General features: G+C 42.9%; 1 protein-coding gene across 1 annotated transcript in view; it reads right to left on the reverse strand.

Moving 5' to 3' along the window:
* Positions 1 to 14,387, reverse strand: part of CCHR12.PART0H7orf50 (chromosome chr12.part0 C7orf50 homolog) — a 1,151,581-nt gene that overhangs the window by 321,190 nt on the left and 816,004 nt on the right. The window contains exon 2 of the mRNA XM_044088921.1: positions 9,970 to 10,154. Coding sequence (XP_043944856.1) covers positions 9,970 to 10,154 — 185 coding nt within the window. The remainder of the gene's footprint in view (positions 1 to 9,969; positions 10,155 to 14,387) is intronic.

The raw sequence follows: 14,387 nt of genomic DNA on the forward strand, positions 1-14,387 counted from the left end.
GAGAGTTTTGGCTGGATTAGAACTCTCTTGTCAGATGTGAGCAAATCTACTCTATGAGGAAGGTTAACTGTCCCTGGCTGAGTGCATTAGAAGGGAGGACCGATGTTCTTTGGGCCAAAAGGAATTTACCAGAAGCATCTCTGGCAGGTTCATCTTGAACTTTAGAAGAACTTTGGTTATCAGAGGAAAGAAGGGAAGACAGAGGAATATTCCTGTACACAGGAAGGAGAATACTGTATGTCTGTTTTCCATGCCATTTTTCAAGACCCTGGAACAGAACTAGTTTAGTTGCCTGTTGAGATAGGAAATACACAGATCTAGTTGTAGAGTTCCCCACAGGAGGACAATATCCCGGAAAAGGTCTAGGTATACCATCTACTCATTATGAATGATCCTGGGTCTGCTCAAACTGTCTGCTATGGTGTTCTGCACTAGCAGAATGTATGTGACATGAAGTGTGATACCGTTCTGTATTGCTAGCTTCCAGGAAACCATTACTAGCCTGTAGAGGGAGCAGGATCTTACCCCTCCCCTCATTTGTTTATTTACCACACCACTGTGGTGTGTCTGTTAGCATTAACAGGGGTCCAGGAGTCCACGGGTGATCAAAAGCTTCGAGGGCTTTTTTGAACCATCATCTCACTGAGATTTGTGTGTCTGTGCCTGAAATAAGGCTTCCACATGCTCTGGATCCCTGGTCTTTGATTCCGAGGGAGACTGCCCCCCTTGCAAAGTCCGAAGTGCTTCTTGTGACTAACTGAGCAAGAGAATGGAAGATAAAGGGAGGCCTGGATTTACTAAGACCTGTTTGGCCCACCATGAGTTCCTTCTTTATGAAACTGAGAAGAGGAATTTGGGAGAATGAAGGATTAAAGATACTGTACCCAAACTGATTTGAGGTACCACTGGATTTTTCCTCATATTGACTCTGACAAATGTAACCATTAGAGATGATGAAGCCATATAACACAGAATTTTAAGGAACTATCTTGCTGTGGACATGTTTTGATGGGCCAGACTTAAGAAGTGGTGACTGTAAGGGATATTTTTACTGGAAAAAAGAAAGCCGTTGACAGAGTGGTGTCTAGGAAATATTCTAGGATGACTAACCTGTGAGTGGGGTCTAAATGACTTTTTCAAATTTACTTTGAAACATAGGCTGTTGGATTATTGAGTAACTAACTGAAAAACCCACTAAAGCATTTTGCAAAGTGGGAACTGAAATGAGGCAATCATCCAAACAGGGGAAATATGAATTTATTGTAGTCTGCAGAAACTATGACTGCAGCAAGGCACTTTGTGAAAACTCTTACAGAACTGTAAAGAGCAAAAGGCAAAGATGTAAACTGAAAATGTAATTCCAAAGCCAAGAATCCTAGGTAACACCTGTGAGTTTTGTGTTTTGGAATATGCAGAAAGGCATCTTTTAGGATCAGAGTGACCAGCAAAGCCCTGGGAAATGGGAAATGCTATAGGAAGAATGTTTTATAAAGTTAACTTCCTGAATTTTTGTACCAAGGAAAAACATATCTAGTTCTGAAAAATCTAAACTAGGTCTCCATGTGCCTTCCTTTCAGGGAACAGGGAAAATTTGGGATGGGCAAACTGGCTCTATCACTTCCTGAGACAGCAGATCCAGGATAATTTCAGGAAACAAAATTTGTTTCTTTACTTCTTGGCTCACAGACAGCACCCAGGAAGTCAGACTGGTCACCACTGGAGTACCTCAGGGCTCCATGCTGGACCCACTCCTGTTTGGAATCTACTTCTCAGAAGTCAAGGCTAATGTCAAGGGCCTTTGGCTGACCAAGTTCACAGATGAGTATAAAGTGGCAGCTATCAAAGACAGCCCCCATGACACAAACATCTTGCAAGAGGGTCTAACACAGACAAATAACTGGTGCCAACGTCACAGACTAAAACTTAATGCCAAGAAATGCATTATAGCACCTTTTGGGAAAAGTGCCACCGAGGCTAATTAATCTAGTCATACAACACCCCTAAAAAGTGACCTTGTTGTTGATCTGAGAACATGTATAGACAGTAATTTGGCATTCAACTAACATGTGGCTAAGGTAGTAATAAAGTCTTTCTATGTTGCCCAACTTATAGGTAAGGGTATGGCATCCAGGTCCAGGAAAGTTATAGTATCACTCTACTAAGCCCTTATCAGACACATCATTGAGTACATGCCCCCTTTGGTACGTGCCTAACCAGACACATACAACAGTTGGTACACCCACAAAGGTTCCTCACCAGGAGAATCCAGGGCATGAATACACTGTCCTACATGGATCAGCTAAAAGCCCCATCTCTGTAATCAGTGTCTTACTGGCTGCTGGCAGGCAATCTACGCCTGGCTTGTAAGACATCCACAGATCTGGTACTGACTGATCTTTTGCACTTCCATAAAACAAACAGCACTATGAACACTAGATCTAAAGATATGAACTTCACCTGTGACATAAATAGAACATGCTGGATGGACAGCTATGTGACTCAAAGGATACCGTGTTATGGAATAATCTATCTATGTGAAGTATAGTTCATCATTGATCCTATTCAAATGAAATCTTGACCACTGGATGGGAAACAGCAAATTCACCCTGGATCTGGCTTCCATGTCTCTGATGGACAGAGGCTGTCAGTAAGTAAAATATTCTACAACTAACATCCCCCTCACATATCCCTTAGTTACCTCCCTACTAACATACCCCATTCCAAATAGATGCCCAAGGTACTTGGGAACAAATTGGGTTGGGGAAGATTACTAGTGGTGGTAGTTAGCCTAGTAACACCCTATGAACCTATAAGCAGTGATTTAATGTGCGAGGGGTTTTGTTTTTTTCTACTGTTGTGCGGCTGCCGAGTTTGTATATTTAAGTAAAGCGGTGTGGGGGTATGCATGGGGGCTTGCCCTCCTAAAAAATAATTTGTTGTATATGAAGTTTGACAATTAATGTGATTTGACTAGGTATGTTTTAGATGACATACCTACAATCACTTAATCACCTTAATAAAAAAACACAACTAGTCTCAAAAATATGCAACTGCGTGTCATAAATAACAACAGTATAAAAAAGAAGTAATTTCAAAAGAAAATATTGAAATAAACAGAATAATAGTAGCCTAAAAAAGATGACATTGGCATTGTTTTTTAGACAAACATTTCAAAATGAAACAGTCACACATTGATAGGTGAGGCGCAAGTATGTGAGGTTTATGCCACACTTCTCAATTTGAACATTAGAAATCACAGTGTAGGAAACAAAAACAACCTCTTATTTTTCAGATCAGAAAGTTTTTACACATTACATCCCATACGGTGTTTTTAGGCTTAGTTTATTTCTTTAACAATATGCATACCTTTAAACAGGCCTAACGTTATGAAGAAAATAGGTAAATCTAGGAGGAGCAAGGCTAAAGCTTGGGGCAAAAATCATAGCAATTCAGAGGTATGCTGTGTACAAGACTGAAATGGAAACATTACCAGAAAGGGGATTCAAATTCATTATATACAACCTAAATCAAGATTACCAGAACCTCATTTAGAAAAAAGACGTTTGATTAGTCGGAGGAGGCAACACGGTACCCCTGTTATTCAACAGCCATGCAGCAGATGACAGATCTCTAACCAAGCGCCAAGAAGGCAAGAAAAATAGAAGTTATGTTCTTACCATAACGTTCCATGTTAGTTGTCTTCTTCTCGCCTTCTTTCTTGCTGGATGGGTTCGGAGCCAACCTCGGCTCCGACTCGGCCACTCTAAAAGCTCGAGAGTTGGTTCCACCGGCTCGAGGCTCCCCTTATATCCCACAATGCTAGGCGTGAATTACCTCAGATCTCGTTTGTGAGCTAGGCCCAGCTAATAATACAACCAGAAAAACTGGAAAAGAGTCCACCTCTATAAACAAAGGGGAAGAGAAAAGGTGACCTAAGCCTGATCTAGGAAAATATGCACAGCAGAGCATATACCTATAGCAAAGAGGTGGTAGAAAGAGAGGTCACAATCAAACTCCTCTAGGTCTGTCCAGGCCAGGGGGAAGGAGGGTGGGACGCAAGAAAGAAGGCGAGAAGAAGACAACTAACATGGAACGTTATGGTAAGAACATAACTTCTATATGTTAAGTTGTCTATCTCGCCTTCATTCTTGCTGGATGGGACCGCGTCCCTAGCACCTTGTCCCGGGTGGCCTAACGGAACAGACTCTTGAGAACAGTGGTACCAAAGTTAGCTCTATGTCTGGAAGCTAAATCCAACTTATAATGTGAAATGAAAGTGCGAGGAGTAGCCCAAGTAGCCGCTGCACAAATGGTGTCAATAGGCAGTCTGTCTTGGAAGGCTATAGAAGTAGCCAAAGCTCTGGTGGAATGGGCCTTAGGTTTGTTAGGGAGCTTCTGGTGTCTAATTTCATAAACAATGGAAATCAGAGATGTTAGCCATCTAGATAGTGATACCTTGGAAACAGAAAGTCCCTTTCTGCCTTCTGCATAAGAGACAAACAACTGGTCAGTTTTTCTGAATTGTTTGGTCCTATCCAAATAGTACCTTAACTGACGATGAACATCTAGCCAATGCAATTTTTGTTCAGACCTATTAGAATATCCTGGAAAAAACACAGGAAGGTCAATGCTTTGATTTAGGTTAGACGCAGAGGCTACTTTAGGTAAAAAGGACGGGTTGCTTCGTAAGGATACCCTGTCTTTATGGAACAACAGATAAGGAGGTCGACAGCTGAGTGCATGAAGTTCTGAAACTCTTCTAGCTGAAGTAATAGCTACCAGAAAGAGAGTCTTCCATGATAGCAATTTTAATGAACAGGAAGCTGCAGGTTCGAAAGGGGAGAATCAAAGAACTGAGAACTAAATTAAGGTCCCAAGGAGGAGGAGGATTTCTTATAGGAGGTCTGAGTAGAAAAACTCCCTTCAAAAAGGCTTTGCAAAGCTTGTGGGACATGATGGCAGACTCTGAAATGCCCACATGAAAGTTAGATATAGCTGCCAATTGAACTTTGAGAGTAGAAGGAGATGAACCTGCATGAAAGAGTTCAGCTAGAAAATCAAGAACCATATGGATGGGAGCAGTGAAAGGATCTAAGTCCCTTCCTTGGGCCCAATAGGCAAAACGTTTCCACTTACTAAGATAATTTTTTCGAGTGGAAGATTTATGTGAAGCTATTAAAATATCTCGAACAGTGTGAGATATTTGAGGAAGCCTGGCTAGGGCAGGAACTGGAGGAACCAAGCAGTGAGGTTCAGAGAGGGGAGGGAGCGATGTAACTGACCCGACTGATGGATCAAAAGATCTGGAACTAGGTCCAGATGCCAAGGTTGCTCCAACAGAAATTGATGTAGAAAGGGGAACCAAACTTGTCGAGGCCAATAAGGAGCAATGAGGATCAATGAAGCCTTCTGAGCGATAGCTATCTGTATCACTTGTGAGATTAGTGGGAAGGGAGGAAATGCATACAGAAGTCCCCGGGGCCAAACTTGGACTAGAGCATCTCTGCTGGACTGGCCTGGCAACGGAAATAGGGTGAAATAATCTCTGCACTTGCTGTTTTGGGGAGTAGCAAAAAGGTCGCAGCAAGGCTGACCCCACTTGAGAAAAATTTTTCTCGCAATAGAATCTTTCAGAGACCACTCGTGAGGCATGAGGATAGCTCTGCTCAACTTGTCCGCGATTTGATTGGACTTCCCAGGGATGTGCGTTGCTATCAGAAAACGCTGAGAAGAAATCGCCGATTGCCACAGTCTGAGTGCTTCTCGACATAGGGGATAGGACCTGGTTCCGCCCTGTTTGTTGATGTACCACACTACAGACATATTGTCCGTCTGGATTGCTATCGTTCCCAAGGGAAGAGAGTCTTGAAGGGCTTGCAACGCTAAAAGCACTGCTCTCATCTCTAGAACATTTATATGCAAGTGGCATTCGTCTGGTCGCCATATGCCCTGGACAGTTCTGCCCTGATAATGCCCCCCCCACCCGATCAGGGAGGCGTCCGTTGTCAGAATAGCAACCGGAGGGGAAGGAACAAAGGGTCTTCCCAAGAAGAGCTGAGGGGAAGACATCCACCACAGAAGATGATTCTTGCATGTTTGCGTAATCATAATGGTGTGAGACATCGGAAGTTGTTGGTATGACCATTGTGTGAAGAGCATCCATTGAAGGATTCTCATGTGGAATCTGGCTAATGGAAGCAGAGGTATGGCAGCCGCCATAATCCCTAATACTTTCAGAACTAACCTGGCTTTGGCTCTGTTGTTGCTGAAGAGAAGCGAGACCAGTTTGCGTATGTCTGTTATTCTCTGATCTGTTAGCCTCGCAGACATGTTGACTGTGTCTAGATTTGCGCCTATGAAGGTAATAGCACGACAAGGCGACAAAACAGACTTTTCGCAATTTACTGAAATGCCTAACTTTTGACAAATGCGAAAGGTGTAGTCTCTGGCCATTAGAAGAAGACGTTTGGTGGGAGCTGTGAGGAGCCAGTCGTCCAAATATGGAAACACCTGGAATCCTTGACGTCTCAGGTGAGAAGCTACCACTGCCATGCATTTGGTAAACACCCAGGGGGCAGTGGTGAGTCCAAAGGGCAGGGCTCTGAATTGAAAATGACTGGTTCCCAGCCTGAAGCGGAGGAATCTTCTGGAGCGTCTGTTCATTTTTATATGATAGTACGCGTCCCGAAGATCTATAGAGCACATCCAGTTTTCCTTTCCCAATAGGGGAAGGATGGACTGTAGCGTGACCATCTGAAATCTTGTTTTCTTGACTGACTTGTTCAAGATACTGAGATCCAAAATTGGTCTCCAGTCCCCTGTTTTCTTTGGAACTAAAAGAACCTGGAGTAGATTCCGGATCCTTGCTGGTCTGCTGGAACTGGCTGAATTGCTCTTTTTGCAAGCAGCTTTGAAATTTCCAAAGCTGCAAGATCCCTTTGAGCGGGTGGAACATCTGGCAGGGATTTTTTTGATTGGTTTGGAATGCGAACGAAGGGAATGGAATAGCCTTCGGAAATGATGGACTGTACCCACTTGTCTTGAGTTAGGGATAGCCAGGCTTCTGGGTACAGTGACAATCTTCCCCCGACTTCCTCCGAAGGTGGACAGTCGGGCAACATCTCAGGGATGCTGAAAGGGCTTATCGGAAAAGGTTTCTCGATTGCCCTGGTTCTGTGGACCCCCTCTGCCTCTGGGGCGACGTCTACCATTATTGTTCCCTCCTCTGCCTCTGGAGGGGAACCGACTCTGCGCGTCAGGCAAATTCCCTTGAGATTGTTTACGGAACCACATTTTCCCACTTTTCTGGCCTTTGGGGTAAGGTCTAGAAGGAGTAGAAAAACGGACTCCGACGGCAGACAAAGTTTTGCCATCCGTCTCGCACCTAGTCAAGGTTTCTTTCACTTGAGGACCAAAGAGAGATGATCCATCAAACGGGGAATTAGTGAAAAACGTTTTAAAGAGGTCCGCGAAATTGCATAGTCGCATCCAGGCATGCCGGCGTAAGGCTACACCTGTCCCTGCAGCTCTACTCGCTCCATCAGCCGCATATGAAAGGAGGCGCATGGAGGAGTTAGCTATAGAATTCAGGGTAGTCAGCTGGGCGTTCATCTTGTCCTGAAAACCTGCAGCTGTAGGATCCTTCAACATCTCACTCGCTTCCTTGATCAAGTCTCTCTGGAGACGAGTGAAATGGCATAAGTAGTTCAGCGAATGCATTGCAAAGGTCGCTGATGAAAACATCCGCTTCCCGTACCTGTCCATAGACCTAGATTCCTTGTTAGGGGGATGGTCAGGCACTGAAGGATCAGCTAGTTCCTTCTTGGTGGCAGCAGCTACTACCATAGCATCCACAGTAACTCCTTTGGTCAGAAATTGTTTATCAGTGGGTGCTGTTATAAACTTAGAAGGTCTCCTGGGGGTAGAGTCCACTGAGTCAGGAGCCGTCCAGGCTTTCTTTGCTACCACCTGCATGAGGGGGTCAAAGGGGGGGGACACCCAGGAGGTGGAAGGGCGAGAGCCAAACGCCTCAAGATACACAGATTCATCCTCCGAAGGGTTAAGGGCTGGCCAATTTCCCCTCTGCTTGAGGATCTCTAGAATGTCTGCAAAGGAGACATCTTCAGAAGGGGAACGGGGGAACCCTCGGAATCCTCTAAATCTGTGTCAGAGGTGACAGACTCAGGTGAGTCTATGTGTTTCCTCTTACACTTTCTCTTCCTAGGGGCTCCCCTGCCAAATCAGGAGAGGCCTCGGAAGAGGATGAAATCCCCACAGGGGATTCTTGAAGAGTTGGCTCTCTGCGGTCAGGGATGAGGGAGAGAGTAGACATCACCTGAGGCACCGAAGAGGGAGGGGCGGACGGAGCCGACTGTGGAGTTGAACCAGGTTCCAACACACTCCGCATGACCTCGAATGCACCCCTGTCAGGCAGAGCCAGAGGTCCCCGCTCCGAGAAGCTGAGAACCTCCCTCGGCACCGACAGAGATGGCTCCGAGGCCGATGTCGGAGCCGAACTCACCAGCGCCGAAGCACCGAGAGGGAGAGCGGTGTCGGACAAGGGTCCGATGCCACTCACCCCCTCAGAGCCGACGAGGGAAGTCTGGCGCCGAGATTCTTCAAAGGAAGAAATCGGAGCCGACGACGGAACCGAAGACAAGTGTATCGGTTCCGACGCTACCACAGTCTCGGTTCCGAGACGCCCCGGCTCCGAGCTCAAAGGAGTCGGAGGAGGAATATTTAGAGGGAAAGGTTGAAGCGTCGACTGATGAGTTGGGCTCTGAAGCATTTGGGCCAGTGCCTCGGACTTTAGAAGTCGACTCACTACCCTCTGAAGGTCATGATCCAAAAGCCTCGATGACCTAGAGGAGTGAGACCTATGGCTCCGTTCAGACAGCAAGGGAGACGCTGGAGCCGAATGAACGGAGCCAAGGGAGGGTGACCTAGACCTCTTTCTAGATGTCGGCTCTGACGGTCTGATCGGAGCCGACCCAGGAATTTCCAATACCTCGGCTCCAGCCGGAGCCGAGGGAACCACAGAAGCTGTAGTCAAAGACTCATCGGCTCCAGCCAGAGCCGATGTAGCAGTAGGCTTCAAAGCCTTAGGCCTCGACTCAGAAACTGGAGTCAAGGTCTTAGAAGCCTTGGAAGGTTTTCCCGAGGAAGCAGTTAGGGAACCTTCAGGCTTGAGCAAACCCCTTCGGATGAGTTTGTTCTTTCTTTCCTGCAGGACTCTAGGGCTGAAGCCATGACATACAGCACAAGAGTCCTGCAGGTGTAAAGGTCCCAGGCAGTACACACAAGAAGTGTGACCGTCTGTCAGAGACATTTTCTGACAGTACGAGTCACACTTCTTGAAGCCTGAGACCTTTGAATCCTTGGACATTTTCAAGGAACCGAAGTGTAATCACCACACAAGACACACACACACCGATTACACTATCAGAAAAGGGTAAATTAACTAAAAGCTAAAGAAATTAGTTAGTTTATATATAAAATAAATCCCTACAAAAAAACACATACACACCACTATTAGGGATGGAAGGGCCCGAAGGCCTAAGGAAAGAACTTATCAGTTCTTGTGGGAAAGGGGCTGGATAAGGGTAGAAAGGATAAAAATCCACTACACTATAGTTAAAGAAGAAAAAGCTAAGCTAAAAAGGGTTTAAACAGTTATTAAACTGATCTAATACAACTGACCTGAAGCCGGTAGAAAAACAACACCTCGATCGCTGTAGCGGCAAACGAGATCTGAGGTAATTCACGCCTAGCATTGTGGGATATAAGGGGAGCCTCGAGCCGGTGGAACCAACTCTCGAGCTTTTAGAGTGGCCGAGTCGGAGCCGAGGTCGGCTCCGAACCCATCCAGCAAAAATGAAGGCGAGATAGACAACTTAACATCTGTGTATTATAAATCTCTGGATAGAAGACATAAAGGTAAAGACAGAAGAACAGTAAAAAGTGTCTCACCTCATCAGATATTCAAGTGACAACTCAGCACCTGAGTATTTTTTCACTTCTGTTTTTACTGATGTGGTTCCTTGTTCTCGTTTCAGTCTTTTTTCCTCTTTCTTGCGTTCTTTTTTCAGTTTTCTTTGCAAAATCCTTTTTTCTTCTGCAGTAAGATCTTCACTACTTAGTTCCACATCTGCCACCTGCAAAACAGGATGTAATTAGCTGAGTATAAGTCAGAAGTAGAACCATGCTACTAAATTCGCTGCACAGCCTTTATGATGGTCAATAAAATCTTCCTAGGCACATGTACTTGACAGACTGTGGAGGAAAAGAGGGTGCAATGAACAGTATATTGCACAAAGCTATTAAATGAAATGAAACTTGAACACTACTTGGGGATGTAAATAAAGAAACATTTCAGCATGCCATGTAAACCCAAGAGACAAAAAAAAAGAGAGGCAACAAGAACAGAGCAAACTCTAAACACAATGTGCCAAAGAAAGAATACAAGACAGGCAATAGAAAGTAAAAGGCTGATTCAAATGCATTTTATTGTTTCAATGCCTTTATACCTATGAATCCAGCTACACAACTCTGTGAGATTTCAGCCCCAACCTAATCCAAGAACACAAAACCAGTATGACCTATTTGTAGACTGTTAAAGTTAGTGATTCAATACAGTGAAATGCTAATTCTGTAACATAGTCATGCAGAAGAAACAGATTGTTGTTGTTGTTGTTGTGTCTTTCGGCTTTTCCCGGTTAGGGGTCGCCACAGCGGAACTCCGGTCTGCTAATGATTGGCAGTAGATTTTTACGTGCTGACTTGCCGGGCCTAACGCACAACCTTCAACGAAGGAACGCCCTTTACGCATGTTGCCACACAGAAGATACTCTAACTGAGAATCGAACGGGCAACGTCTAACTGTGAGGCGACAATGTTACCGCAGCACCACCACCGCATCTTAAAGTCTCATACATTTTTCTAATTTTTTACTGACAATTCACATCAACAGTATAAAACAGTGCAGTTTACAAAATGTTGCAATTCAGCTCTTGGCATGTCAGCAACGACAAGAGTGAGGAGTTTTACTCTAGCATTTGTTTTATATCCCATCAGGAATGCATTTATTTTTACACTATTTAAAGAACAAATATCTCAGTGGAGATCAAGACTTATTAATTCAATTTTTCAGAATGAAGTTGTCTTTTGTACCTACACTCAGTCACAGGACATAACCAGCATCAGCTGCCTTCCCATCCACTTAAGAAAAAAGTTTATGAAGCTAGATGTATAATATTATAATGAAACTTGTTGTACATAGAACGCAGGCGCCACATTACACACATAGAACTTAGAAACCTTTAAGAAATGTGTTAAACAGCCTGAGCAAAGGTACAAGCTAAAAGTACAGCAAATACTGTATCTAATCAAAATGAACTGAATAACTCAAATGAACAGCTATAAACAAGACCACAGGGCAAGAGTAAATGCAATAAATACACATTAGAATAGCAAATTCAGCCACATATTTCCAGGGGGATGAGAAAAATATCAGAATACCCATTGAAAAACTGCTTGAAGAGGGATGCCACAAAGACAGTAAACTTCTGAACAACTAAGACAGAAAGTAACACAACTTTTTCCACTTCACAAAAAGCTGGTTAAACTTGTGTGTAATCATACAAGCTAAAGATGAATAACATATACCTTCAACCAAGATCCACAGTTCTGTCATAAAAAATTTACAAGACCATAACAGATCCAAATTATTTTAGAATTCTCTGGGACAGCGACATCACTCAGTAACCTACAAAAAGATGAGGTCAGTATAATTACAATGCAGCAAAATTACAGATTTGCACTTCCCTACACCTCATGAAGCATTAAATGAATGAAGTGCCATCTGTTCATGTTCAGTCTGACAAAGTTGAACTCCCCGACCAGTATTTTCCATAAAAAATCAATACTGTTGCAGGTTCTAAATGTGCACCAGCATAAATTCTTCTCGTTTGGGAGATTTCTGCCTTATGCATGTTTGTGGAACTGTGGAGTTATTATTAGAAGTTCAAGGAGTGTGAGGCTTATTACCAACATGGGGTACAAAGCCACTTGCTTCCTGAAGAAACAAAAAATACTAAATTTCATCACATTGATTACTGCTGCAGTAGTCTTAGGTATATGGGGTTATATCAAGGCAAGGTTAGAACACACAGCTTCCAAAACTTCAGGGCACCTTCCACACACCCAAACTTTCAGGCATCTCCAGATGAGCTGACTAAAAGACAAGTCCGGTGCCATGCCCTTCACAGCTTTACTGCTGTTGAACAGTATGCTTCTCGAAGGTTTTCAAGGATCGACAGTTGGCTTGGTTGTTCTTTTGTTGGGCAGATAAGTTCCCTTTGGGGAAAACTTTCTGTTTTCTAAATATTGTTTGTATTTTATTACTTTCTTCTACAGAAAAAATTATTTTAAAGCTAGGAGTTTTATGTTTTACTGGACTCTCATATAATTGTACTGCACTTTTAAATGGCTCTTTCAGTCAGTTTAAAAGTGGTGTAAAGTAAATGGCCATTTCTTCTGTGGAAAAATTTTTTAAGTGATTTTTTACTGTGAAAAAAGTGACTTCTAAAGTCTTGTAGGTCTTACCAGCATTTGCTGCTTACCTTCCTCGGGAAAGAAACACAGCATTTCTGAACCTCCCAGATGATTGTTAAAAATGAGATTTTAAATTCCCCTTTGGATAAAGATTTATTTTTTGGACCATCTGCTGCAAGGGTGATCAAAAAGTGGGATGAAAGGGGTAAGCAGATCCAGGAAATCTCTAAGATTTTCAGCCCTTCTTTTCCAAATTTTCAAAGGGATTCTAACTCCTCATCCAATTTTAACAAAAAGCACAATAAACAGTCTTAACAAAATACAGGTTAACAGACATTTAAGAAGAAATGGCAAGGGGAGGTCCAGAAAGAAGCCTCAAACCTCCCAAAATGAAGGAGAGTCTAACAAGTCTGAATGACTATTCAAACAGAACTTGTGCACCCCCCACCATACATACACACACACACACACACACACACACACACACGCACACGCACGTGCACGCACGCACACACACACCCTGTACTTTTTTCTTTCAGAAAGTCTGGATATCCATGTTTCTGTTTGGTAACAGATAATTTCAGACAAATGGGTTCTGATGGCAAGTGGGAGGAAATTCCTATTTTCCAGGGGGTCATTCCTCATCCTACTGATCAAACTCTCTTGTTTCCACCGGTTCTTCATCACATGCTGTCCAAAGGAATGATAGAATCAGATCCGTCTTCGCAGATGGGAAGGGTTTTTATTCAAGGATGTTCTTAGTACCAAAGAAAGAATATGCTTAGAGAACGGTTCTAGTTTCCTAAACCTGTTTGTGATAGTGCCCAAATTCAAAATGATGTCACTTCACAATCTAACTCTTCCTCTTCTTTCAAATTTCCTGGTAATATTAGACGTAAATGATGCTTATCATATTCAGCCAGAATTCAGATGTTTCTTAAAGTTTTGTGCACCTGGATCGCATTATCAGTTCTCTGCCTTATCCTTTGGATTATAAACTGCACCAAAAGTGCTCTCAAATATCCAGCTCCAGTTATAGCTTATATATATATATATATATATATATATATATATATATATATATATATATATACACACACACACACACACACACATAAAGTTTATTATAAATTGCAAGTTGAGATGCTCACAGATGGAACACTCGAAATTTGGATTTTCAAATGTCCATCTTGCTGAACATCTCTGTATCGAAAGTTCATATCAGCGAATACACTGTGGGTGCGCTGATATGAACTTGAAGTACTGTCAGAGATTGCAGTACAGTGCAGTTATGGTAATTCATTCCTTTCCTCACTATAGTGCAATCTCCGAGTTGGAATATATAAGTTGCAGGGGATGGGGGGGCTTGCCCCCTTGCAAGAACAAAGTTTAATGTTGTGCAATACAACAAGTACTGGTGTTCCTTTTGTGCTAGGTGCATTGGAAACGGTATGTCGATTCAAGTTGAATCGACTTTACTGGGTTATGTTCGATATTTACATTTTCGTGAATGTCAAATTTCGAGATAACATGTCGACATTTTAGTTGAAAATAGAACTGATTGTCGACATTATGATAGAAAACATATATATATATATATATATATATATATATATATATATATATATATATATACATACATACATACATACATATATGAAACTTGCTTATCTTTACAGAGTCTTTTTCAAAGTGTCAGGAGTCTCTCCATGGAGTGAGAGATCTCTTCCACAAGCTGGGATTCCAAGAGAACATTCAAAAGCATTTCCTGACTTCTTCACACAGGATTGTGTTCCTAGGATGTAAACTAGACACTAGAAAAATAGATGTATATC

The sequence above is a fragment of the Protopterus annectens genome, chromosome 12.part0 (genome assembly GCF_019279795.1).
Source record: "Protopterus annectens isolate FY-2018-M chromosome 12.part0, PAN1.0, whole genome shotgun sequence".
In the NCBI taxonomy this organism is placed as follows: Eukaryota; Metazoa; Chordata; order Ceratodontiformes; family Protopteridae; genus Protopterus; species Protopterus annectens.